Source organism: Lolium perenne, chromosome 4, assembly GCF_019359855.2.
Source record: "Lolium perenne isolate Kyuss_39 chromosome 4, Kyuss_2.0, whole genome shotgun sequence".
Lineage (NCBI taxonomy): Eukaryota > Viridiplantae > Streptophyta > Magnoliopsida > Poales > Poaceae > Lolium > Lolium perenne.
Window position 1 is genome coordinate 47,091,219 of NC_067247.2, and position 25,300 is coordinate 47,116,518.

The following is a 25,300-nucleotide window of genomic DNA, read 5'->3' on the forward strand; positions in this document are numbered from 1 at the left end:
ATGGCTTTCGCGCTCAAGGCGTCCCCCGCCCCTCCATCGTCCTCGGCCGCGTCGGGCCACCCGGCCGGGCGGCATAGTGCAGTGACGGTGGCCGCGTCGAGGAGGCTTCTTGTGGTCAGGGCGATCCACCCGGCGGTGCCCATGGACAGGCTTCTTCTCAGAGCGCCGCGCAAACGAGCCCTAGCACTAACAGTGGCGCAGACCTTGTCCCGTGTCAAGGAGCAGGCCAAGGTACGCCCTATAATTGGCAGTTTGGCACTGTTGAAATATTGGGCCTACACTTAGTGGCCCATACTAGATTTCAGATTTTCCTATAAATCTCAAAGCCCACATAGTGGAAGCCTTGTGAGTTTGAGCCCAAGTTGGTGGCAGCTCACTAGGGAGTGGCAAGAGGTGGGAAGTTTAGTCCCACATGGAAAGTTGGGAGGAAGTTAGACCACCTTATAAGGTGGGTTGTTCCACCACTAGTAAGTGAGTGAGAATAGGAGTGCTACACGCGCGCGCTCCTCCTCCTCCTCGCTCGCTCGTCTCGACACGACGCGTGCGCGCGCCGCGCTCGTGGTGAGTGGATTGAGCCTCGAGCCGAGACTTTCCTTACTTTTTGCAGCTCAGGAAAACGAACAGAGTCCTAGACGGACGCGTCGCAGTTAGTCGGTTCGGGTCGCTCCCGGATCATGGGCTATCTGTAACCGACTCGAAACGTTCGTGCGACGTGGGTGTGGCCCACGTTGCCTACGGTTTCCTGAGCCTATATAATCTCTTGCCCGGCTACCGCAGAAACACATCTAACATACGAGTTAGGGTTTCCACCTCTCTCTGCTTGCGCCGCCATCGTAGCCTACTCCATCCCGCGCGCCGACGTGCATCGGCGAACGGGAGAGCAGGTCTCCGGAACCGCTCGTCCTTGCGATCCTGTACGGGAGAGGGCGAATTAGGTTTTTGGGAAGCGCTCTGCGCGACTGCTCAAGCTCTTTGAAAGATCGAGATGTCGCCTAGAGGGGGGGTGAATAGGCAATTACAAACTCTTGCAGATTTGTCTTGTATGAATGCGGAATTAAACTATCGTTTAGTTTACAAGCACAAACCCTAAATATGCTAAGCTCAACTAAGTGTAACAATAGCAACTAGAGCTAAGCAAGATAGGCACAAGATATATGTAGCACAAGTGATAGCAAGATATATGTACTTCAAGCACGATGGCTATCACAAGGAAAGAGAGCTCGGGTATAGAAACAACCGAGGCACGCGGAGACGAGGATGTATTCCCGTGTTCCCTTGCTTTGCAACAAGGTACGTCACGTTTGGAGGAGTGGAGGTCCCACGAAGGATTCCCCGCGCCACGAAGGCTCACCCTATTCTCCGAACCACACCCACGAAGGATAATGGCCCTTTCCTTATGGTTAGCTTTTCCTCCGCTCCGGAGATGGCAAGCTCCACAACCACTTCACAAGCTCCACGAAGGAGAAGCCCGGGCCTCTTCACAATCTTCTTGAAGAGATCACCGGAGCACCAATCACCAAGCCAACTAGGAGGTCACCCTCCAAGAGTAACAAGCTCACTGTCTCTCACTCGAACAAATCGTGGTGGAGAGCTCAACACTATGCAATGATGCAAAGCAAGAACACCGGAGGTGTTCAAATCCTTCACACTCAAATCCCACCAAAGCAACGAATGCTAGGATGAGATTGGAGAGGAAGAACAAGGGGGAAAGTCAACCAAAGACTCCAAGATCTAGATCCCAAGAGATTCCCTCACTTAGAGAAGAATTGGTTTGGTGGAAGTGTAGATCTAGATCTCCTCTCTCAAATCCTCAAATATGAGCAAGAATCATGGGGGGAACAAGAGAGAGAGCAACTTCTTCAAATGCAACAATGGAGGTGAGAGAAAGGGAAGAAGTACTTGGGCTCAAGGTGGAAGAAAGGTATTTATAGCCCAAGTGGAAAAATAACTGTTGGGGGAAAAAGACAGAAAAACGGGCAGAAAAAAAGCTCCAAAAAGTGGCCCAGCCGGCGGCACAGCCGGCCGACCGGCCCAGCGCTGAGGAGGCCGGTGGCCGGTCCGGTCGGGCCGGCCTGCCAGCCGGGCGGGCGCATGGGCCGCGTGGAGGGGACAGGCCTGTGCGGGGCGAGCCGGCCGCGTGGACCGCGCGTGGGCGGCGCGTAAGGGATCCGGCCAGGGGTCCGGACGGGCCGGGCGCGCGCCGGGTGGGCCGGTCGGCCGCCGGCGTGTGGGCCGGACGGGGCAGCACAGCCCACGGGACACCGCCCGGATGGCACAGGCGCCCGGGCCGGTTTCGACCGGGTGGGCCGGCGGCTGGCCCGGTCCGGCCGGCTGGCCCCTTCCCCTTTTTTTCTTTTTCTTTTATTCTTCTTTTCTCCTTTTCTTTAATAACAATTGCTCCCGAACTCCAAATCGCATGAAACCAATTTTGTTTGGAAGATAACAACAAATGCTATCTTATAGAAAGTGAAAACCCAAGAATCTGTAGGAGGCGATTTTATCATGAATATAAAAGGTAGGACCTTATATCATGAATAACCGGTAAAATCACCCAACCTCGAAAATGCAATAGAAGATGCATGTGAACTCCGTTTTCGATGAACTTGGGCTTGTTGTAAAGCTAGCAACAAGCTCAAGAACCTCACACCGAGAAATACCAAGAAGCAATAAGAATGTGCAAAGTATGCAAAGGATTGAGCTCCCTAAGACGATGTGATCAAGTTACCCAACCGAAAGCCCCTCTTAATAGTGCGGCTATCTATCCTATAATCCGGTCTCCCATCAACCACCTTGAGACCGGTAAAAGGAAAACCTATCAAGGTCATACCTTTGCCTTGCGCATCCCGTCACTTGATCATTGTCGCTTCGTGTATACTCACAAATGCTCCCCCATACACTATGACGGGAAAGCTCCATTGATGCACATCTTCACATGTCCACTATCACCAAATGGACGGCAAGCTTCAAGCATGTGATCCACTCAACATGCTCATCTTGAACTTGCCCAACTCAACCTTGTATCTTCTCATACTCACATAAGATAGAGCATGGCTAATATTGAGTTCCACATAAGAACTCCATCTTCATTTCTTCTTCTTGATCATATCACATATATATCTTCATACCGATGATCTTGATGCCAATACACAAGGTATACCTTTATCTTCGTGGCATCCATACTTGAATCCAACACATGGAGAGCAAGTAGTACCTATGGAATATTCCTTCATATAAACTCAATGAAAACATTAGTCCATAGGGGTTGTCATTAATTACCAAAACCACACATAGGGGCAATGTACCCTTACAATCTCCCCCATTTTGGTAATTGATGACAACCACAATAAGAGGGTTTATATAATGAATATTAGTGACAAGTACGCAACTTATCCGAGAATAAGTTGTATACAAGAGGTTGTATTTGATATGGTCAAGTAACACAAAGCAACTAGTCCATATCAAAACCGGCTCTACTCACACAACTACAACAAATGCAATGGATGTGAGTAGAACCAATATATATAGAGAAAACTCCCCCACAATGTATGCACGTGTGATGAACATGAATTCATTGCATACATTGTCAAGATTAACCTTTGGGATAGTTTCCACTATATATATACAACCATGCAAGACATATAAATATGGAATGCATGAGAGGCAAAACACTTAAGCACAAACCAAGCTTAAGTATAAAACCATTCCCTTAAACCCTCTAAACTTCTCCCCCATTGGCATCGATTGTCAAAATGGGTGAAAAATTTAGAAGGCCAATATAATGTGAGTTCCTCCCCAAAGTGTGCACTTCTCATAATTTGAGTGGAATCAAGTGCACATATCCAATGATGAATACTTGAAGGAAATCAAACTATATTGAGGATCAAAGATTGCATAAAGATAACATGGTGAAGTGAGCTTCAACAAATAAAGCAAGCAATCAAAGATCCAATTGGACAAACAAAGATATCATGATAAGAAAGATATAGTGCTCTAAAAATAAGAAAGCTCCCCAAGGTTCGTGCACAATTTATAATGTTTGCATTTGAATACAATATGCAGAAACATGGAATCCTCACTCCCTATATATCATTTAGAACACAACTAAGATAAAGAGAGTATGCTTATCAAGAACAACTTGAGTCCAACAATTACGAGATATGAGTGCATGAAGAAAATAAATAAACCAAGCACTCATAAATTTTCTTTACCAACCCACTAAAAACAAAAGGGGTAAAAGATGGTCGGCAAAGATCAAGGATATCAAGGTGATGGATTAACACTCTTATGTATATGAGTTTCTAAAGTGGACAAAGTGATCCATAAAGAAACATGCACACACAAGAGGTTAACAAAATAGATAAAACAAGATATCCAAGATGAAGTCATAAAATATACCAAAGGATGTTTGCTTAAGAAGCATATATAGCCAATGGCTCCAATTTTCACTTATGGTATATATGAATGAACTTCAACCAAGTTAAACCTCAAAAGCATTACAACTAACAATAAGGGAAGTAGAGCTAGTTGGAGTGTTTTGAGAAAGGCAACAAGTATCACAAATACGGATTTATTTCACAAATTCATCAATATTGCACACAAGAGCTCTTTGAGGAATTGATATGCAATAAATTGCTAGAGGGCATATTTGTGATAGGTGAATCATAAAATATGATATATATATATAACCTATCATATGCATCTTCTCAAATTACTCAAGTGTACAATAAGAAGTTTTCTTTAAAAGGATTTTTCAAGAACCTCAATATTTTCGAAATAAAGAATTTCATGCCAAGATGCAACCTACAAGAGGTTGGATGCTATATGAGAATGCATGAATAAGATACTTGTTACCGAGATAGCAATGGCTTGATGTAGTAGATAAGAGTTCATCGATCATCCTAGCTTGACTCCAATTCTCATATGGTGACAACACCTTCCTTATAGATGAGACAAGCTTCCATTGCATCTCCAATGTACCTAAAACATCATTCAAGTACATCTTGGTCCCCAAACTTATTGGGTCCAATATGGTTAGACTAACCACAATATATAGGACACACTCCATATAAACATGTGCATATTTAGATGAAATTTGAATTTCATGCACATCTTAGCCATTTAGGATTTGATGGAGTATATCCTACATAATGGATCAAAAGAAAGCAAGCATGCTATAAGTATAAACAAATTACATATAAGCATGCACCAAAACTTTTAAAGATCCAAGAAAGATATACTTTGGACAAAACACCAAAAGAAATAAATAAGGCATAGAGGTGTTTACAAAAAAAAAATTGTTGTCCAAATTATATCTAAGAAGCAAATCTCAAAAGATTTGTTCAACAAAGTTCAACAAATGAACTAAGAAGAAACCATTGAGCATAAAGGATGAAATAAAGCAAACATGCTCAAAGATATATCTCATTCAAGCAAATAGAATATGTAAGAAGGAATGAGATAGCAAACTCCCCAAAAGAGCAAGGTTCAAACAAGTAAACCAAACCCTCTACACTTTTCACAATGGCACAATGTACCGTAAGGAAAAGGTTTGTCTTTCAAAGCAAACACTTGATATGAATCAAGAGAATTTATCAAAAGGTTTTTCAAAGGGACAAGGAAGACACATGGGAGCAACAAAGATTTCTTGGAAATAAAGTAAGGAAATAGGAAGCAATCCAAGATGAAGATGATCCATAAATTCAACCACATACAAGGTTATCAATTGTCAAAGACAATGAGAATATTGGAATTAACTTCCGGTGGTATATAACAAGGATAGTAAGGATCAACTTCACAATAAAAGGCATAGGATAAGTATATAGAATTAAGCACTATGCATGGATGAAGATTCTTGATAGCTTCAATTAGTCAAACAATCACGCACGGCAATGATTAGAATAACTTGAAGCAAATGGTGTCCCAAATAAGATATAGAGATATGTATTTGAGGAAAACCGTACCAAGAATCTCTTACTCAAACAAGAACCAAAAGATGAGCAATAAAAGCTTTTTACTACAAGTGAAGCTTGTTTGAGCAAACATGCCACCTAGGAGCAAGATAATTAAGAGCATCAACTCTAAGTGGCAAAACCTCATATGTTCACATTTTCTAGGCTTTTGATATGTACAAAACATATTACTCCCCCATAATGTGATAAAACATTTCTTCTAAACACGAGGCAACTAAAAATCGATTAGAGATGATTAATGGACATTTAGAATTTGAATTTCTTATGAGTATGGCATACCACATAGTGACTAGATAATCTTGCAATATCAATACTAAGTGGTGCTACCCATATACACACATTTTATAGAAAGAGAGATGCACAAAGCATATCACTCCCCCAAAATGGGATGCTCCATTAATCACTCAAAGAAAGCCAAATAAGATATCATCAAGATGCATTAGGCTCAAAACAATACATAAGTATATGATGAGTTAAACAAACATACTTGAATACACAAGATAAGCAAGTAAGACACAACACATACATACACATATTTGGTACAAAACCAAACATGCAAAGGGGCAAGTAACTTACAATAAACATGAAGAGTTGAAGTATAAGTTACCGCAAAGAGGAACATTGGATATAAGATATAGATGATAATCCATACGACTTGGCTTGGTAAAAATACAATATATGAAGATCCCTTAATTCTTCATGAAGTAGCCAAATCTCCAATGCTCTCCACATGCACCTATTGATCAAGTTTGAGATTGTTGGTCCCCAACCAAGTTGGGTCCTAAGAGATTAGTGACAATAGGCTTGGCAACCCAAATGGTTCTTTTCTTGAAATCACTTTGAGTTCCAACAAACTTGGCAAACACATTGCCATCCTTATCCTTCCCTAGAGAATAATCATCATCAATAATTATAGGGTTAGATAAGGTACCACCTAAGCAAGAAGAAGCAAAGTGCCCCTTCTCACGGCATAAGTAGCAAGTGTTCCCCTTTCTCTTCTTTATTGATTTCTTCTCTTGGGGAACAATATCTTGATTCTTCTTGGGAAGTGACCTATCTTCAACTTGAGGTCGAGCATGAGCTTGACCTTTACCTTGTGGCCGTTTCCCTTGTTGTTTCTCACTCAAGTGCTTCTTCTTCTTCTTCAATGGGCATGATCTAACATGATGCCCTTCAACCTTGCACTTGAAACAAACCAACTTGGCCGGATCCTTGACTTTGTCTTGGCCCTTCTTCTTGTTGCTCTTCCTCTTGGACTTGTTCTTGTTATTGGAGTTGAATCCAAGTCCACTCTTGTCATTGGGGGATTGTTGCACACTTAGCATCTTGTCAAGTGCGGATTTCCCTTCATGACGCTTTTCCAAGTCTTTCTTTAAAGAAAGGACTTGGGCCTCGAGCTCTTTGATTTCCTCTACATGGTTAGTAGAAATACAAGTACTAGAGGAAGTAGAAGCTTCATTGTTAGAGCAACAAGGCAAAGTGAGTAATCCAACACAAGGTGTATCACTAGTTTGACTAGATGGATTACAAGGACTAGCACATGGCAATATAACATTTGTAGTAGAGATTGTGCTATCATCCATATGAGGCTCACAAGATGTTACCTTAGTGATACTTGCCTCATGAGCTAACTTTAGCCCATCATAGGAAATTAGAAGATCATCATGAGAGCTTTTTATGACTTTCTTCCAATTCCCTATAATTGCTAGTTAGCAACTCAAGTTGAGCCCTTAGCTCAACATTCTCCTTTAAGGTCGATGCTTCACAAGAATTAGAGTTAGTAGCACAAGCATCAACAATAGTTTTCTCATTTTCATGCATATAGGATTCAATTTTTTGTGTAAGCATGAAATTAGCATGCTTCTCATCTTTTAGCTCATGCTTGAGGAGAGTGAATCTCATTTCCCCATTTTCAACATGGGACTCCAACTCCACTATGGTTTCCCTATATTTATTCAAGGTATCCATAGAGTGTTCGAGATAAGCACGAGCTTCTTTATTACCACGAAGAGAAGCATATACCATTGCCATATCATGCACCAAGATATTATGTTCTTCATCATTATCATCATCATCACTCTCATCATTAGAGGATGTGTTAGGAGTCAAAGTAGGAGATACCTTTGGTCCATTTGCCATAAGGCACATGTGCATACCGGAGGATGAAGATGAAGATATTCTTGAATCCTCATTTGAAATCATGTCTTGATCCATAGAGTGTTCGGTTTCCTCTACAATGTTAGTCAACAAGCAACTAGAGGAAATAGAAACATTTTGATTATGGGAGCAAGACAAGGCAAGCATATCCTCATGAGATCTATGTAAGCAATTTACACATGATATGCAAGGACTATCAACACAAGCATGTAGATTATTTTCAATGCAAGATGTGTTTAAGTCCAAAGAGGAAACATTGCAATGAGATAGAGATGAAGAGTCATCACTATTGAGCACAATATCAACATTGCAATTTCCCTCACCACTCACCATATCATTACCTTGTGTCTTGCAACACGTTGGTGAAGTGGAAGAAGATGATGACTCATCACGGCCGGAGGTGGAAGCAACTTGGAGCTCTTCATGATGTGAAGAAGAAGAGAGCTCCTCGGAGTCACCACCGACCAAATGAGAAGTGGATCCACCAAACATTTCCTTAAGCTTGATCCACATCTCATGAGACGACTTTTGCTTTATATATATCAAGAACCTACGAAAATCGGGTCTCAAGGAGAATAAAAGCTCATTAGATACTTGAGCTTCAAGATGTAAGTTTTTCTCATCCTCTAAAGATAGATTTTGAGGATCCATCGGAGGAGAAAAACCTACATCTAGAAATTGCTCAATGTTTGGACACAAGGTCCGAAGTTTACAAAGCAAGCAATTTCGCCACAAATGATAATTTGTGCCAACAAAGATAATTGTGTCATTGTGCACTAAATTACTAGCCGACATCTTTACTCTCAAGGCGGTGAAGCCTAAAACAAGGAGAGACCTTGCTCTGATACCAATTGAAAGATCGAGATGTCGCCTAGAGGGGGGGGGGTGAATAGGCAATTACAAACTCTTGCGGATTTGTCTTGTATGAATGCAGAATTAAACTATCGTTTAGTTTACAAGCACAAACCCTAAATATGCTAAGCTCAACTAAGTGTAACAATAGCAACTAGAGCTAAGCAAGATAGGCACAAGATATATGTAGCACAAGTGATAGCAAGATATATGTACTTCAAGCACGATGGCTATCACAAGGAAAGAGAGCTCGGGTATAGAAATAACCGAGGCACGCGGAGACGAGGATGTATTCCCGTGTTCCCTTGCTTTGCAACAAGGTACGTCACGTTTGGAGGAGTGGAGGTCCCACGAAGGATTCCCCGCGCCACGAAGGCTCGCCCTATTCTCCGAACCACACCCACGAAGGATAATGGCCCTTTCCTTATGGTTAGCTTTTCCTCCGCTCCGGAGATGGCAAGCTCCACAACCACTTCACAAGCTCCACGAAGGAGAAGCCCGGGCCTCTTCACAATCTTCTTGAAGAGATCACCGGAGCACCAATCACCAAGCCAACTAGGAGGTCACCCTCCAAGAGTAACAAGCTCACGGTCTCTCACTCGAACAAATCGTGGTGGAGAGCTCAACACTATGCAATGATGCAAAGCAAGAACACCGGAGGTGTTCAAGTCCTTCACACTCAAATCCCACCAAAGCAACGAATGCTAGGATGAGATTGGAGAGGAAGAACAAGGGGGAAAGTCAACCAAAGACTCCAAGATCTAGATCCCAAGAGATTCCCTCACTTAGAGAAGAATTGGTTTGGTGGAAGTGTAGATCTAGATCTCCTCTCTCAAATCCTCAAATATGAGCAAGAATCATGGGGGGGAACAAGAGAGAGAGCAACTTCTTCAAATGCAACAATGGAGGTGAGAGAAAGGGAAGAAGTACTTGGGCTCAAGGTGGAAGAAAGGTATTTATAGCCCAAGTGGAAAAATAACTGTTGGGGGAAAAAGACAGAAAAACGGGCAGAAAAAAAGCTCCAAAAAGTGGCCCAGCCGGCGGCCCAGCCGGCCGACCGGCCCAGGCGCTGAGGAGGCCGGTGGCCGGTCCGGTCAGGCCGGCCTGCCAGCCGGGCGGGGCGCATGGGCCGCGTGGAGGGGACAGGCCCAGGCGGGGCGAGCCGGCCGCGTGGACCGCGCGTGGGCGGCGCGTAAGGGATCCGGCCAGGGTCCGGACGGGCCGGGGCGCGCCGGGTGGGCCGGTCGGCCGCCGGCGTGTGGGCCGGACGGGGCAGCACAGCCCACGGGACACCGCCCGGATGGCACAGGCGCCCGGGCCGGTTTCGACCGGGTGGGCCGGCGGCTGGCCCGGTCCGGCCGGCTGGCCCCTTCCCCTTTTTTTCTTTTTCTTTTATTCTTCTTTTCTCCTTTTCTTTAATAACAATTGCTCCCGAACTCCAAATCGCATGAAACCAATTTTGTTTGGAAGATAACAACAAATGCTATCTTATAGAAAGTGAAAACCCAAGAATCTGTAGGAGGCGATTTTATCATGAATATAAAAGGTAGAACCTTATATCATGAATAACCGGTAAAATCACCCAACCTCGAAAACGCAATAGAAGATGCATGTGAACTCCGTTTTCGATGAACTTGGGCTTGTTGTAAAGCTAGCAACAAGCTCAAGAACCTCACACCGAGAAATACCAAGAAGCAATAAGAATGTGCAAAGTATGCAAAGGATTGAGCTCCCTAAGACGATGTGATCAAGTTACCCAACCGAAAGCCCCTCTTAATAGTGCGGCTATCTATCCTATAATCCGGTCTCCCATCAACCACCTTGAGACCGGTAAAAGGAAAACCTATCAAGGTCATACCTTTGCCTTGCGCATTCCATCACTTGATCATTGTCGCTTCGTGTATACTCACAAATGCTCCCCCATACACTATGACGGGAAAGCTCCATTGATGCACATCTTCACATGTCCACTATCACCAAATGGACGGCAAGCTTCAAGCATGTGATCCACTCAAGATGCTCATCTTGAACTTGCCCAACTCAACCTTGTATCTTCTCATACTCACATAAGATAGAGCATGGCTAATATTGAGTTCCACATAAGAACTCCATCTTCATTTCTTCTTCTTGATCATATCACATATATATCTTCATACCGATGATCTTGATGCCAATACACAAGGTATACCTTTATCTTCATGGCATCCATACTTGAATCCAACACATGGAGAGCAAGTAGTACCTATGGAATATTCCTTCATATAAACTCAATGAAAACATTAGTCCATAGGGGTTGTCATTAATTACCAAAACCACACATAGGGGCAATGTACCCTTACACTCTTCATCACGGGTCACCTTCCGTCCAAGTCGGGCGGTGCTGCCTACCGTCGTCAACAACGTTGTCATCAACAACGTTACTGCCGCGACATCATCTGCTACACCTCCACCGCCACCTCCACCAGATCGGTACGTGCGACATATCTCGATCTGTTTAGCGATGGATGTTGTACTGTTTGCTATGCTATTGTTCATGTTGATCACTACATCTAGTATGTTCGAGTTTCACATGTTAGTAGTTACTGTCGTCATGCTTAATATTCTGGAATTAATCATGGAAATTGTGCCTAATTATCCAACAATCCAAAAACCTAATTGTAGGCAATTTCCTGAGTTAACAATGGCTGATTTTTCCGATGCACTGAGGCCGGATAAGTTTACCGGTGTGCACTTTAAGAGGTGGCAGTATAAGGCCATGCTCTGGCTTACTCATCTGAAAGTGTTCGAAGTTACTGATGGTTTACCTGAAGGAACTATATCTGACCAAGATCAGAAAAAGTTCAAGGAAAACAATACTCTCTTCGTCGGATGCGTTCTGAGTATTCTTGCTGATCGTCTGTGTGATGTGTACATGCACATAACAGACGGTAAAGAGCTCTGGGAGGCACTGAATGCTAAGTTCGGTGCAACCGATGCAGGCAGTGAACTGTACATCATGGAGAACTTCCATGACATCAGGATGGTTAACAACCGTTCTGTAGTCGAACAAGCTCATGAGATACAGTGCATTGCGAAAGAGCTTGAACTCCTTAAGTGTGCCTTACCTGACAAGTTTGTGGCTGGATGCATCATCGCTAAGTTGCCCCCTTCATGGAGGAACTTTGCCACAACTCTCAAACACAAGAGACAGGAGATATCAGTTGAAAATCTGATAGCATCTCTTGATGTTGAGGAGAAAGCTCGGGCTAAGGATAATACTGAGAAAGGAGAGGGTCAGTCTAGCACCAACATGGTGCAGAAGAAACCCTACAGCAAGAACAAAGGGAATAACAAGCCCTCCTTCAATAAGCCTATGAAGACTACAACCTTCAAGAAGAAGAAGATGATAAACAAAGCAGATCTGAGCTGCTTTACATGTGGAGAGACTGGCCACTTTTCTAAGGACTGTCCAGAGAGGGCAGACCGCAAGAAAAAGGCGAGGCAAGTCAACACGGTGACCGCTAGCAATGCTGATGGGTACGGTAATCTCTTTACTGTTCTTTCGGTATTTCAATCTCCATGTTGGTGGATTGATACAGGTGCTAATGTTCATGTGTGTGCTGACATATCCATGTTCACTTCTTACCAGATCGCCCGGGATTCTTCCGTCTTGATGGGGAATGGGTCACATGCTTCTGTTCGTGGTGTTGGCACGGTAGATCTGAAGTTCACTTCGGGGAAGATCGTGCAGCTGAGGAACGTGCATCATGTCCCTACTATGAACAAGAATCTCGTTAGCGGCTCCCTTCTATGCAGAGATGGGTTTAAGGTTGTTTTAGAGTCGAATAAAGTAGTTGTTTCCAAGTTTGGACAATTTATTGGTAAAGGCTATGAGTGCGGAGGCTTGTTCCGCTTTTCGCTTTCTGATTTCAGTAATAAGTCTGTGAACCATATATGTGGCAATGTTAGTGATGATACCAGTGTTTGGCATTCTCGTTTATGTCACATTAATTTTGGTTTAATGTCTCGGCTATCCAGTTTAAGTTTAATTCTGAATTTCACCATTGCCAAAGGTTCTAAGTGCCACAGTTGTGTGCAATCAAAGCAACCTCGAAAGCCTCACAAGGCGGCCGAGGAGAGAAACCTGGCACCTCTAGAACTCATACATTCTGATCTATGCGAGATGAATGGTGTGTTGACAAAAGGTGATTGATGATGCGGCTAGATTTTGCTATGTTTATTTGTTGCGAACTAAAGATGAAGCTTTAGACTACTTTAAAATTTATAAGGCTGAAGTTGAAAATCAACTAGAGAGAAAGATCAAGCGTCTTAGGTCGGATCGTGGTGGCGAATATTTTCCTAAAATCTTTGATGAATTCTGTGAGGAACATGGCATTATTCATGAGAGGACGCCTCCCTATTCACCCCAATCAAACGGGGTTGCCGAGAGGAAAAACCGCACGCTGACTGACTTGGTGAATTCCATGTTAGCCACTGCTGGTTTATCAAAGGCATGGTGGGGGAGGCTTTGTTGACTTCATGTCATGTCCTGAATAGAGTTCCTAACAAGAATAAAGATAAAACCCCTTACGAGGAGTGGGCTGGGAGAAAACCATCACTTTCGTATTTGCGCACATGGGGATGTTTGGCGAAAGTCAATATTCCAATTACTAAGAAGCGCAAACTTGGACCAAAGACAGTGGATTGTATCTTTCTAGGTTATGCTCCTCGGAGTGTAGGATATAGATTTTTAGTAGTTCAATCCGAGGTGCCTGATATGCATGTTGATACTATTATGGAATCTCATGATGCAACATTTTTTGAGGATATGTTTCCTATGAAAGATATGCATAGCATTGCTAGAATTTCTACTGAGATAATTCCTGAGTCCAGTACATCTAATGAGTATTTTGAACAATCACATGAGAATGTTACTGAGAAGGATGACAATGAAGCTCCTAAACGGAGCAAGAGACGAAGGATTGAAAAATCCTTTGGTGATGATTTCATTGTGTACCTTGTGGATGATACTCCCACGTCCATTGCAGAGGCATATGCATCTCCAGATGCAGATGACTGGAAAGAAGCTGTCCATAACGAGATGGACTCGATCCTTTCTAATGGAACTTGGGAGCTATCAGAACGACCCCATGGATGCAAGCCTGTGGGCTGCAAATGGGTGTTCAAGAAGAAGCTAAGACCTGATGGTACTATTGAAAAGTACAAGGCGCGGCTTGTAGCGAAAGGCTACACATAGAGAGAAGGCGAAGATTACTTCGACACATATTCACCTGTCGCTAGACTTACCACCATTCGAGTACTACTATCCATGGCTGCCTCCTATGGTCTTATCGTTCATCAAATGGACGTAAAGACAGCTTTCCTTAATGGAGAGTTGGAAGAGGAAATCTATATGGATCAGCCTGATGGGTTTGTAGTAAAAGGTGAAGAAAGAAAGGTGTGCAAGTTGCTGAAATCCTTATATGGCCTGAAACAAGCACCTAAGCAATGGCATGAGAAGTTTGACAGAACTTTAACTTCTGTAGGCTTTGTTGTCAATGAGGCTGACAAGTGTGTTTACTATCGCTATGGTGGGGGCGAAGGTGTTATACTATGTTTGTATGTGGATGATATTCTGATCTTTGGTACAAACATGAGAGTAATACACGAAGTCAAGTCTTTCTTGTCAAAGAGTTTTGATATGAAAGATCTGGGAGAAGCTGATGTGATTCTGAATATCAAGCTGATTAAGAACGAGAGTGGGATTACTCTAACGCAATCCCATTATGTTGAGAAGATCTTGAGCCGGTTCGGCTATATTGATAGCAAGCCTTCTTCAACACCTTATGATCCCAGTGTGACACTACGCAAGAACCGGAGGATTGCCATAGATCAATTGAGATATTCTCAGATCGTTGGCTCACTCATGTACTTAGCGAGCGCGACTAGACCCGACATCTCTTTTGCTGTTAGCAAGTTGAGTAGGTTCTGTTATCACCAGAATTTGACCAAGTCGGAGGTGGGCCACGATCAAGATAAGCTTGAAGGTTATATATGGAGAGAATACGAAGATCGGCCTTATATGCAAAGTTGGGCTAGATTGCCCATTTATCTGTAATTTATTAGATCGTATCTTAAGTTAGGAGTTAGAGTTTTACCCGTGCACGGTTAGGTGCACGTCCGAATTAGAAAGTCCGCTGGACTATAAATATGTATCTAGGGTTTATGGAATAAACAACAACTCACGTTCAACCCAAAACAAACCAATCTCGGCGCATCGCCAACTCCTTCGTCTCGAGGGTTTCTATCGTAGTAGCGACATGCTGCCTAGATCGCATCTTGCGATCTAGGCAGCACAAGCCCCACGTTGTTCATGCGTTGCTCGTACTGAAGCGTCTTTGATGGCGAGCAACGTAGTTATCATAGATGTGTTAGGGTTAGCATAGTTCTTTGTATAACATGCTTACGTAGTGCAACCCTTGCATGTCTAGCCGCCCTCACACCTACCTCAGGTGTGGGGGCGGCACCCCGCTTGATCTTTATTTAGTAGATCTGATCCGTTACGATTGCTCCTTGTTCTGCAAGGATTAGTTTAAAATCTGCAATAGTTAGGCCTTACAAAGGGGGGGAGGATCCAGCGGCACGTAGGGTGGCGTTCGCAAGTCCTAAACAGGATGTTCCGAGGATCAACTTCATGTTGGTTTTTAGGCCTTGTTTAGGATCGGCTTACGATCACCGTGCGTGGCCGCGAGGCCCAACCTGGAGTAGGATGATCCGATTATGCGGTGAAAACCCTAAATCGTCGTAGATCTAATTAGCTTTATCTTGATCAAGCAGGATCACCATATATTCGTGCACCCTGTACGAATCATGGGTGGATCGGCTCTTTGAGCCGATTCACAGGATAACCTGAGAGCCGATCGAGGCTTGTATTTAATGTTTACGTGTATGCCATGCAGGAAACTAAGCGAGGCATCCCCATCACCTTCCTGACCAGGTATAGGTCAGGTGGCACGCCCTTGCACTTCGCATCGGACGTGTGACCAGAAGAGCATTGCGGGCCGTCGCTCGGAGGGGTCTCAGCCAGCCGCAGCTCTAGGCTCTTCCCGGCTCTACCGTGTTGACAGTCGCTGCCCGCCGGTGGGTTTTGGCAGTCAACACATTCTGGCACGCCCGGTGGGACAATCGTCTACATCAACCACATCGCCATCTACATCTGAGATGGCGGACGGCACGCCAGTCACCTACGAGGAGCTGCCTGACGAGCTCAAGAAGAGGTATGACGAGATCAAAGTCACCCTCGAAGCCGACCTCATCAGCTCATATCACAGAACCCGTGCGTATGGCGTCAGGCGGAAGGGGTTCTCACCGGAAGGCGCACTCGATGAGGTGGATCTATCTGTCCCGTCAGAGGAACGTACCAGGGCCGTGCGCCAGGAGATTGGTGGCATGGTGGCTCACTCGTTGCGTCTCCATTCCGAGAGCCTGGTGAATACTTTGGAGCATGTCGCCGTTCGGATGGTCAAGGAGGTCATGAAGAATCAGCACTCTCTATTAGAGCCAGCTCTCAGGACCTACCGAGGAAAAGTGCCACTCCAGCCCCGTCTGCCGTTGTCGTGCACATCGGCGGCACCAGGAGTGCCTCATTCACCGTCGCGTACCGTTGACAGGATCAACGGTACTTACCCTGGGAGGTGCCAACCAGGACACTCGTTCAACATCAACATGATAGAACTGGGACACCCCCTTGATGGAGATAAAGGCGAGGGCAACTGCTCTCGTGGCAAAGATAAGGAAGAGGCTGCTCCATGCGATCGGCCCCGACACCGCCAAAACATCTTGGTGATGATCAAGGTAGAAGCCGATGCTAGTAATCGGCCCGTAGTATCCGCATCACCTGCTCTCCCGGTATGTGGCGTCGACCTCACAGGTGACGGGAAGCTAGGGTACGGGTTTACATCAGCTGATGAGCTAGAAGAAGTCGACATCGGTCCTGGGGATAAGCCTCGACCTACTTTTATCAGCAAGAAGTTAGATCCACAGCTCAGGGGACGGATGATAGCCCTGTTGAAGGAATACCCGGATTGCTTTGCATGGGATTACACGGAGATGCCTGGGTTGGACAGGAGCATCATTGAGCATCGGCTCCCCCTTAAGAAAGGGTTTCGGCCGTTTCAACAACGAGCACGTCAGATGAGGGCCGAAATCCTGGAAGAAGTCAAGAAGGAGATCGAGAAAATGTTGGCCGCTGGATTCATCAGGCCATGCAGGTATGCTGAGTGGATCTCCAGTATCGTTCCGGTGGAGAAGAAGGACGGCCGATGGCGCGTGGCCATCGATTTCCGAGATCTTAACAGAGCCACCCCAAAGGACGAATACCCAATGCCCGTGGCAGAAACATTGATAAACGCCGCTGCTGGCCACAAGGTGTTGAGCTTCATGGATGGCAACGCCGGTTATAATCAGATTTTCATAGCTCCGGAAGATATACACAAGACCGCATTCAGGGTACCAGGGGCAGTAGGCTTGTTCGAGTACGTGGTCATGACCTTTGGGCTGAAGAATGCTGGTGCAACGTACCAACGAGCCATGAATTATATATTTCATGATCTGATCGGCAAGTTGGTGGAGATTTATATCGACGACGTGGTGGTCAAATCGGTCTCCATGGAGGGGCACTTGGATGATCTACGGCGCGTCCTAGACCGAACTCGGAAATTCGGGCTGAGAATGAATCCGAAGAAGTGTGCCTTTGGTGTGACGGCTGGTCAATTCCTAGGTTTTCTGGTTCATGAACGGGGAATTGAGATCGGCCTGAAAAGTCAGGAGGCTGTGCGTACCATGCAGCCGCCAACCACGAAAAAGGAGCTCCAACACCTCATCGGCAAGATCAATTTCGTCCGGCGGTTCATCTCTAATCTGTCAGGACGAATCGAGCCGTTCATGGCGTTGGTGAAGACTAAATCTGACGACGAGTTTCACCGGGGACGTAACGACAACGGGCGTTTGATGAAATTAAGCGATATCTCGACGACGCCGCTCGTACTAGTTCCGCCCCAGCAAGACAGGCCATTCTACATCTACCTGTCAGTAGCTGACACGTCCATTGCTTCGGTGGTGGTGCAACTCTACGATGGCGTTGAGAGAGTCGTTTTCTACCTCAGCAGAAGGATGCTGGACGCGGAGACAAGATATCCTGAGGTCGAGAAACTTTGCCTCTGCCTGTTCTTTACCTGCACTAAGCTTCATCACATCCTTCTGACGGCAGAGATCATCGTCATCTGTAAATCAGATGTTGTCAAGCACATGTTGTCGGCCCCTGTTTTGAAAGGCCGACTCGGTAAGTGGATGTTGGCGTTGTCAGAATTTGATCTCCGGTACCAGCCGGCGAAGGCAGTCAAGGGCCAAGCGTTGGCCGATCTCATCGCTGAACGGATCAGTACCAATATAGCAGCACTATCTATACGTGCATGGGCTATGTTCTTCGATGGATCGGTTTGTGACGGTGGTTGTGGCATCGGCATTCTGCTTGTGTCGCCTCGGGGGGCAGAATACTCCTTCTCCATCAGATTATCCACCCCTTGCACCAACAACGTAGCAGAATATGAGGCAATACGCAAGGGAATGGAATTGCTATTAGAAGCTGGAGCGGAAGCTGTGGAGCTCTTTGGAGACTCAAAGTTGGTGATTAACCAGCTCACGGATGAATATAATTGCGAAAGTGAATCACTTTTCCCATATTGGGTGGAATGCCGTGAGTTGATGACACAGTTTCGGTACATCAACTTTAATTGGATCCCAAGATCCCGAATACCGACGCCAATAATCTCAGCAAATGGCGTCGGGCTACATAGATACAAATTGACGGATCGGAAGTTCAGATACAATTCCTGGAACAGGATGATTGGAGAGCCGAGATCTTCGATTATCTGAAAGATTCGGCTCGGGGGGCACCTAAACGGGTAAGATACAGAGCCATGAAGTATGTCCTTATAGGAGACGACATGTTTTACAGGACATTGGAAGGGTTGCTACTCAAGTGCCTAGGACCGATCGAATCTAATCGGCTCTTACATGAGGTGCATGAAGGCGCCTGTGGAACGCATCAGTCGGCTCATAAGATGAAGTGGTTGATCAGGCGATCAGGGTTTTATTGGCCCACTATGCTTGAAGATTGCTTCAATTATTACAAGGGGTGCCAAGCGTGTCAGATGTTTGGAAAGATTCAGATGGTGCCAAAGATCAGCGATGAACCCCATCATCAAGCCTTGGCCGTTTCGGGGTGGGGCATGGATATGATCGGCAAAATCCATCCGGCGTCAGGTAAAAAACATGAATGGATTTTGGTTATCACAGATTACTTCACTAAGTGGGTGGAAGCCGTCCCTATGAAAAAGGTGAAATCAGAAGATGTGATCAAGTTTGTGAAAGAACACGTCATTCATAGGTTTGGGATTCCCCAAACTATCACGACCGATGGAGGTTCGGTCTTTACTTCTAAAGAATTCAGAAAGTTCTGTGATGACTTAGGGATTAAACTGATCCGATCATCCCCGTACTATGCTCAAGCTAACGGGCAGGCCGAGGCGTCCAATCAGAGTCTGATCAAGCTGATCAAGAGAAAAATTGACGAGAACCCTCGGGATTGGCATGAGAAGTTATCAGAAGCATTATGGGCCTACCGCATGTCGTGCCATGGAGCTATAAAGACTTCGCCGTACCAGCTTGTCTATGGACAGGAAGCCGTATTGCCTTGGGAAATTACGGCTGGATCAAGACGTGTCACGTTTCAGAATGATCTGACAGCTGAAGAATATGCAGCTTTGATGAGCGACACTATTGAGGACGCAACAGAACTCAGGCTTTGGTCGTTGGAGAAGATTAAGGAGAACAAAGCCAGGGTGGCTCGTGCTTACAACAAAAAGGTTAGGCCAAAGGAGTTCCAAGTTGGTGATCTTGTGTGGGAAGCTGTGTTACCATTGGGAACCAGGGATAAGGCATATGGCAAATGGTCTCCTAATTGGCACGGTCCGTACAAAGTTGTCCAGGCCTTGAAGGGTAATGCATACATGCTGGAGGAGTTGAGCGGCGAAAAGTTCCCAGTGGCTGTTAATGGTCAACACCTCAAGAAATATTTCCCAAGCATGTGGGATGATGGACAGTAAGATGTGGGGGCCGATTTCAGAATCGGCCAGTAAAAAAATTAATAAAAAAAAAATCACAGCCGATGCACAGACATCGACTTGAGAAAACGTGTGGAGATTAACAGTATGCAAGTACAGCCGACGCACGGGCATCGACTTCAGAAAACAAAGCCGATACGCTGATATTGACTTTAGCGGAATAAGTTTATACAACAGCTTGGCCTCAGACAGCAATATGAGCCGATGTTCTGCTATCGGCTCCCTGTACGACAACTCCATTCGACAATCGGCAAGGGAGTGAAATTAATTAAGGGATTTTCTTCATTGATAAGGGGATTTCTTACAAAGAAAGAGCCGATTTCTCAGGAAGGAAGAACAAAAGAAGGGTCTATTGACCAATCTACTACTGCTAGGCCTACACTAGTAGATCCTAATCTACGGGCCATCGCTTCCTTCGTCGTCATCCTCGGAACTCTCATCGGCACTGCTGCCGATGGGTTCCTCGTCGCTGCTCCCATAGCCTTCTACGGGAGCTTCATCTCCGTCTTCATCGTCGCTGCTGTCGTCGTCCCACCACATGCGGATGCGTTTCGCTGGCGGGTAGCCCTCGAGAGAGTCGTCGTCGTCGTCGTCTTCCTCTTCCTCTTCTTCAGAGGTGGGGCAGCCGTCCCAGGGGAACTGGTCGTCCTCACTTTCCGACTCCAGTTCCCCGACGGCAAGGAACTGAAGATCTTCGTCCCCGCTGGTCAGGGACTGGTCGTCTTCGGACCAGATGGAGGAGGCGTGGTCCTCCAGGTCCCATGCTTCTGGGGCGCGGATGTCCGGCGGCGTCTCGCGGGAGGAGGAGGACCCGTAGGAAAGCTCGGAGGAGGAGTCGTGGAAGACCGACGAGGAAGAGGAAGAAGAGGAGGACATGGCTGTGGGAGATTGGGGGTTTTTTGGTGCCGATGGCCAGAACAGAGCAGGATGACGAAGTGGCGAACTGCTCAGAGCGGTTAAATAAAAGGGGGCTATGGTGAAAAAATTCAATGCCACAGCAGTTTTCGAGGAGGCAGTGCCCAAAGACAACGGTCAAATCACGTGGAACAGACGAGAAGACAGGGCATCATGACGAAAAATGCTGCAATGGTTCTGCTCTGCCACGACATGACCCGATGAAAAAGCATAATGATTTTGGAAATGTCATTTCCAAAACCAGGGGGGCATGTGTTATCACCAGAATTAGACCAAGTCGGAGGTGGGCCACGATCAAGATAAGCTTGAAGGTTATATATGGAGAGAATACGAAGATCGGCCTTATATGCAAAGTTGGGCTAGATTGCCCATTTATCTGTAATTTATTAGATCGTATCTTAAGTTAGGAGTTAGAGTTTTACCCGTGCACGGTTAGGTGCACGTCCGAATTAGAAAGTCCGCTGGACTATAAATATGTATCTAGGGTTTATGGAATAAACAACAACTCACGTTCAACCCAAAACAAACCAATCTCGGCGCATCGCCAACTCCTTCGTCTCGAGGGTTTCTATCAGGTAAGCGACATGCTGCCTAGATCGCATCTTGCGATCTAGGCAGCACAAGCCCCACGTTGTTCATGCGTTGCTCGTACTGAAGCGTCTTTGATGGCGAGCAACGTAGTTATCATAGATGTGTTAGGGTTAGCATAGTTCTTCGTATAACATGCTTACGTAGTGCAACCCTTGCATGTCTAGCCGCCCTCACACCTACCTCAGGTGTGGGGGCGGCACCCCGCTTGATCTTTATTTAGTAGATCTGATCCGTTACGATTGCTCCTTGTTCTGCAAGGATTAGTTTAAAATCTGCAATAGTTAGGCCTTACAAAGGGGGGGAGGATCCAGCGGCACGTAGGGTGGCGTTCGCAAGTCCTAAACAGGATGTTCCGAGGATCAACTTCATGTTGGTTTTTAGGCCTTGTTTAGGATCGGCTTACGATCACCGTGCGTGGCCGCGAGGCCCAACCTGGAGTAGGATGATCCGATTATGCGGTGAAAACCCTAAATCGTCGTAGATCTAATTAGCTTTATCTTGATCAAGCAGGATCACCATATATTCGTGCACCCTGTATGAATCATGGGTGGATCGGCTCTTTGAGCCGATTCACAGGATAACCTGAGAGCCGATCGAGGCTCGTATTTAATGTTTACGTGTATGCCATGCAGGAAACTAAGCGAGGCATCCCCATCACCTTCCTGACCAGGTATAGGTCAGGTGGCACGCCCTTGCACTTCGCATCGGACGTGTGACCAGAAGAGCATTGCGGGCCGTCGCTCGGAGGGGTCTCAGCCAGCCGCAGCTCTAGGCTCTTCCCGGCTCTACCGTGTTGACAGTCGCTGCCCGCCGGTGGGTTTTGGCAGTCAACAGGTTCATGTCAAACCCGGGTACTGATCATTGGCATGCACTTGATAGGGTCATGCGCTACCTATGTGGTACAATGAGTTATGGGATTCACTATTTAGGACACCCAGCTGTGCTTGAAGGATATAGTGATTCGAATTGGATCTCAGATGTAGCTGATCTGTACGCCACAAGTGGGTATGTATTTACCTTTGGAGGTGGCGCAGTATCATGGAGATCTTGCAAGCAAACCATATTGACAAGGTCAATTATGGAAGCAGAACTTACTGCTTTAGACACAACCACTGTTGAATCAGAATGGTTGCGTGAGCTCTTGATGGACTTGCCTGTGGTTGAAAAACCTGTTCCGGCAATCCTTTTGAATTGTGACAATCAAACTGTAATTGTCAAAGTGAACAATTCTAAGGATAACGCGAAGTCATCAAGACACGTCAAGAGACGTTTGAAGTCTGTCAGGAAATTGCGAAACTCCGGAGTAATAACTGTTACCTATATTCAAACAGACAAAAACCTGGCAGATCCCTTTACAAAGGGACTATCACGTAATGTGATAGAAAGTGCATCGAGGGAGATGGGTTTGAGACCCGTTGATGTTACACCATAGTGGTAACCCAACCTTTGTGATCGGAGATCCCGTGAATTAGGACCTGGGAAGAACAAGCTAGTGGTTTAATTGAGGAAAGTATTATGTAACCCTCTCTATGTGAAGATGCACAACTCTCAATTGCTGTAAGGCAGGTTGGCAACAAGCCTTAATGTGTTTATGTTGGCTATATTAGCAAAGATGCTGTCCTACAGAGCATTCTTGAAATAACACACCTATATGAGTCCGATTGTTAAACGTCGCAATCTATGAGATTTTGGGTGATCTCTAGTAAACTCATAAAGAGACCACGAAGTATGACGCATATGCTTCACCCGCGGGGTAGGCTACTGGCAGCCATGTACTGGTCATGACTTTGAGTGAAACCCTGTTCACGCAAAACTTGCAATTCAAGGCTTAGTCCATTGTTCAAGTGTGAATGGATGTAGCTTAAGGTTCTAGGCGGAAGTTCAACTTAACAGTCTCCGCTAAAACACTGGTATATAAACAAGCAACGAGTATTGGTAATTCTCTAAATGGGGATTTGAGATCTGGTGGGGGATTGTTGAAATATTGGGCCTACACTTAGTGGCCCATACTAGATTTCAGATTTTCCTATAAATCTCAAACCCCACATAGTGGAAGCCTTGTGAGTTTGAGCCCAAGTTGGTGGCAGCTCACTAGGGAGTGGCAAGATGTGGGAAGTTTAGTCCCACCTGGAAAGTTGGGAGGAAGTTAGACCATCTTATAAGGTGGGTTGTTCCACCACTAGTAAGTGAGTGAGAATAGGAGTGCTACACGTGCGCGCTCCTCCTCCTCCTCCTCGCTCGCTCGTCTCGACTTGACTCGACTCGACTCGACTCGACTCGACTCGACACGTCACGTCACGATGCGCGCGCCGCGCTCGTGGTGAGTGGATTGAGCCTCGAGCCGAGACTTTCCTTACTTTTTGCAGCTCAGGAAAACGAACAGAGTCCTAAACGGACGCATCCCGGATCGTGGGCTATCTGTAACCGACTCGAAACGTTCGTGCGACGTGGGTGTGGCCCACGTTGCCTAGGGTTTCCTGAGCCTATATAATCTCTTGCCCGGCTACCGCAGAAACACATCTAACATACGAGTTAGGGTTTCCACCTCTCTCTGCTTGCGCCGCCATCGTAGCCTACTCCATCCCGCGCGCAGACGTGCATCGGCGAACGGGAGAGCAGGTCTCCGGAACCGCTCGTCCTTGCGATCCTGTACGGGAGAGGGCGAATTAGGTTTTTGGGAAGCGCTCTGCGCGACTGCTCAAGCTCTTCATCACGGGTCACCTTCCGTCCAAGTCGGGCGGTGCTGCCTACCGTCGTCAACAACATTGTCATCAACAACGTTACTGCCGCGACATCATCTGCTACACCTCCACCGCCACCTCCACCAGATCGGTACGTGCGACATATCTCGATCTGTTTAGCGATGAATGTTGTACTGTTTGCTATGCTACTGTTCATGTTGATCACTACATCTAGTATGTTCGAGTTTCACATGTTAGTAGTTACTGTCGTCATGCTTAATATTCTGGAATTAATCATGGAAATTGTGCCTAATTATCCAACAGGCACCATGCTCATGCGTGCGTACCGTGCAAACGCCAAGCTCGATCAATTGATGTTTCAAGTTTGACGCATTTGATGCAGACGGCCCTCATCCCGTACATCACCGCCGGCGACCCGGACCTGGCGACCACGGCGGAGGCACTGAGGCTCCTCGACAACGTCGGTGCTGATGTCATAGAGCTCGGCATGCCATCCCCGGACCCCTCTGCCGACGGGCCGGTCATTAGGGCATCTCCAACCGGCTGACCCAAACGGACGCGCTGGGCCGTCCGTTTTGGGCCGTTTGGGTGGACGAGCGGACGCGCGGACGAAGCCCCGCGTCCGCGCGTCCGTTTGGGTCGCGCCCTGCGCCCAACGCGGCAGGTTTGGGTCGCGGCCCTGTACAGTACTTTTTCTTGTAAATCCACTATAAAAACACAAAATAAATTGTAGAAAATATATAAAATAGTTCAAATGCTCAAAATTTATTACACATTACATTGTCCACGTAATGAAGGATAAAGTATTATTAAAAAAAAATGAAAAAACGATACAAATGATCTAGGCTTCCGGATTTCCTTCATCATTGTTGTTTGCAGCATTGTTGCCTACATGCTGCCAGACGTGCTCGATCAAATCTGCCTGCAGCTGGTTGTGTACAGCTAGATCTCG

General features: G+C 46.0%; 1 protein-coding gene across 1 annotated transcript; it reads left to right on the plus strand.

The window, feature by feature from the left end:
* On the plus strand, positions 1-24,895 carry LOC139838925 (tryptophan synthase alpha chain, chloroplastic-like). Its single transcript, XM_071828943.1, has 2 exons — positions 1-231; positions 24,731-24,895. Exons 1-2 carry the CDS (start codon positions 1-3, stop codon positions 24,893-24,895), a joined length of 396 nt encoding a protein of 131 aa, XP_071685044.1.
* The last annotated feature ends 405 nt before the right edge of the window (positions 24,896-25,300 follow it).

Bases quoted from the DNA above. Each gene is read 5' to 3' on its own strand.
- LOC139838925 (XM_071828943.1), top strand. From the start codon at position 1: ATGGCTTTCGCGCTCAAGGCGTCCCCCGCCCCTCCATCGTCCTCGGCC. The intron at 232-24,730 runs GTACGCCCTATA...CATTTGATGCAG, and splicing joins GTGTCAAGGAGCAGGCCAAG to ACGGCCCTCATCCCGTACAT.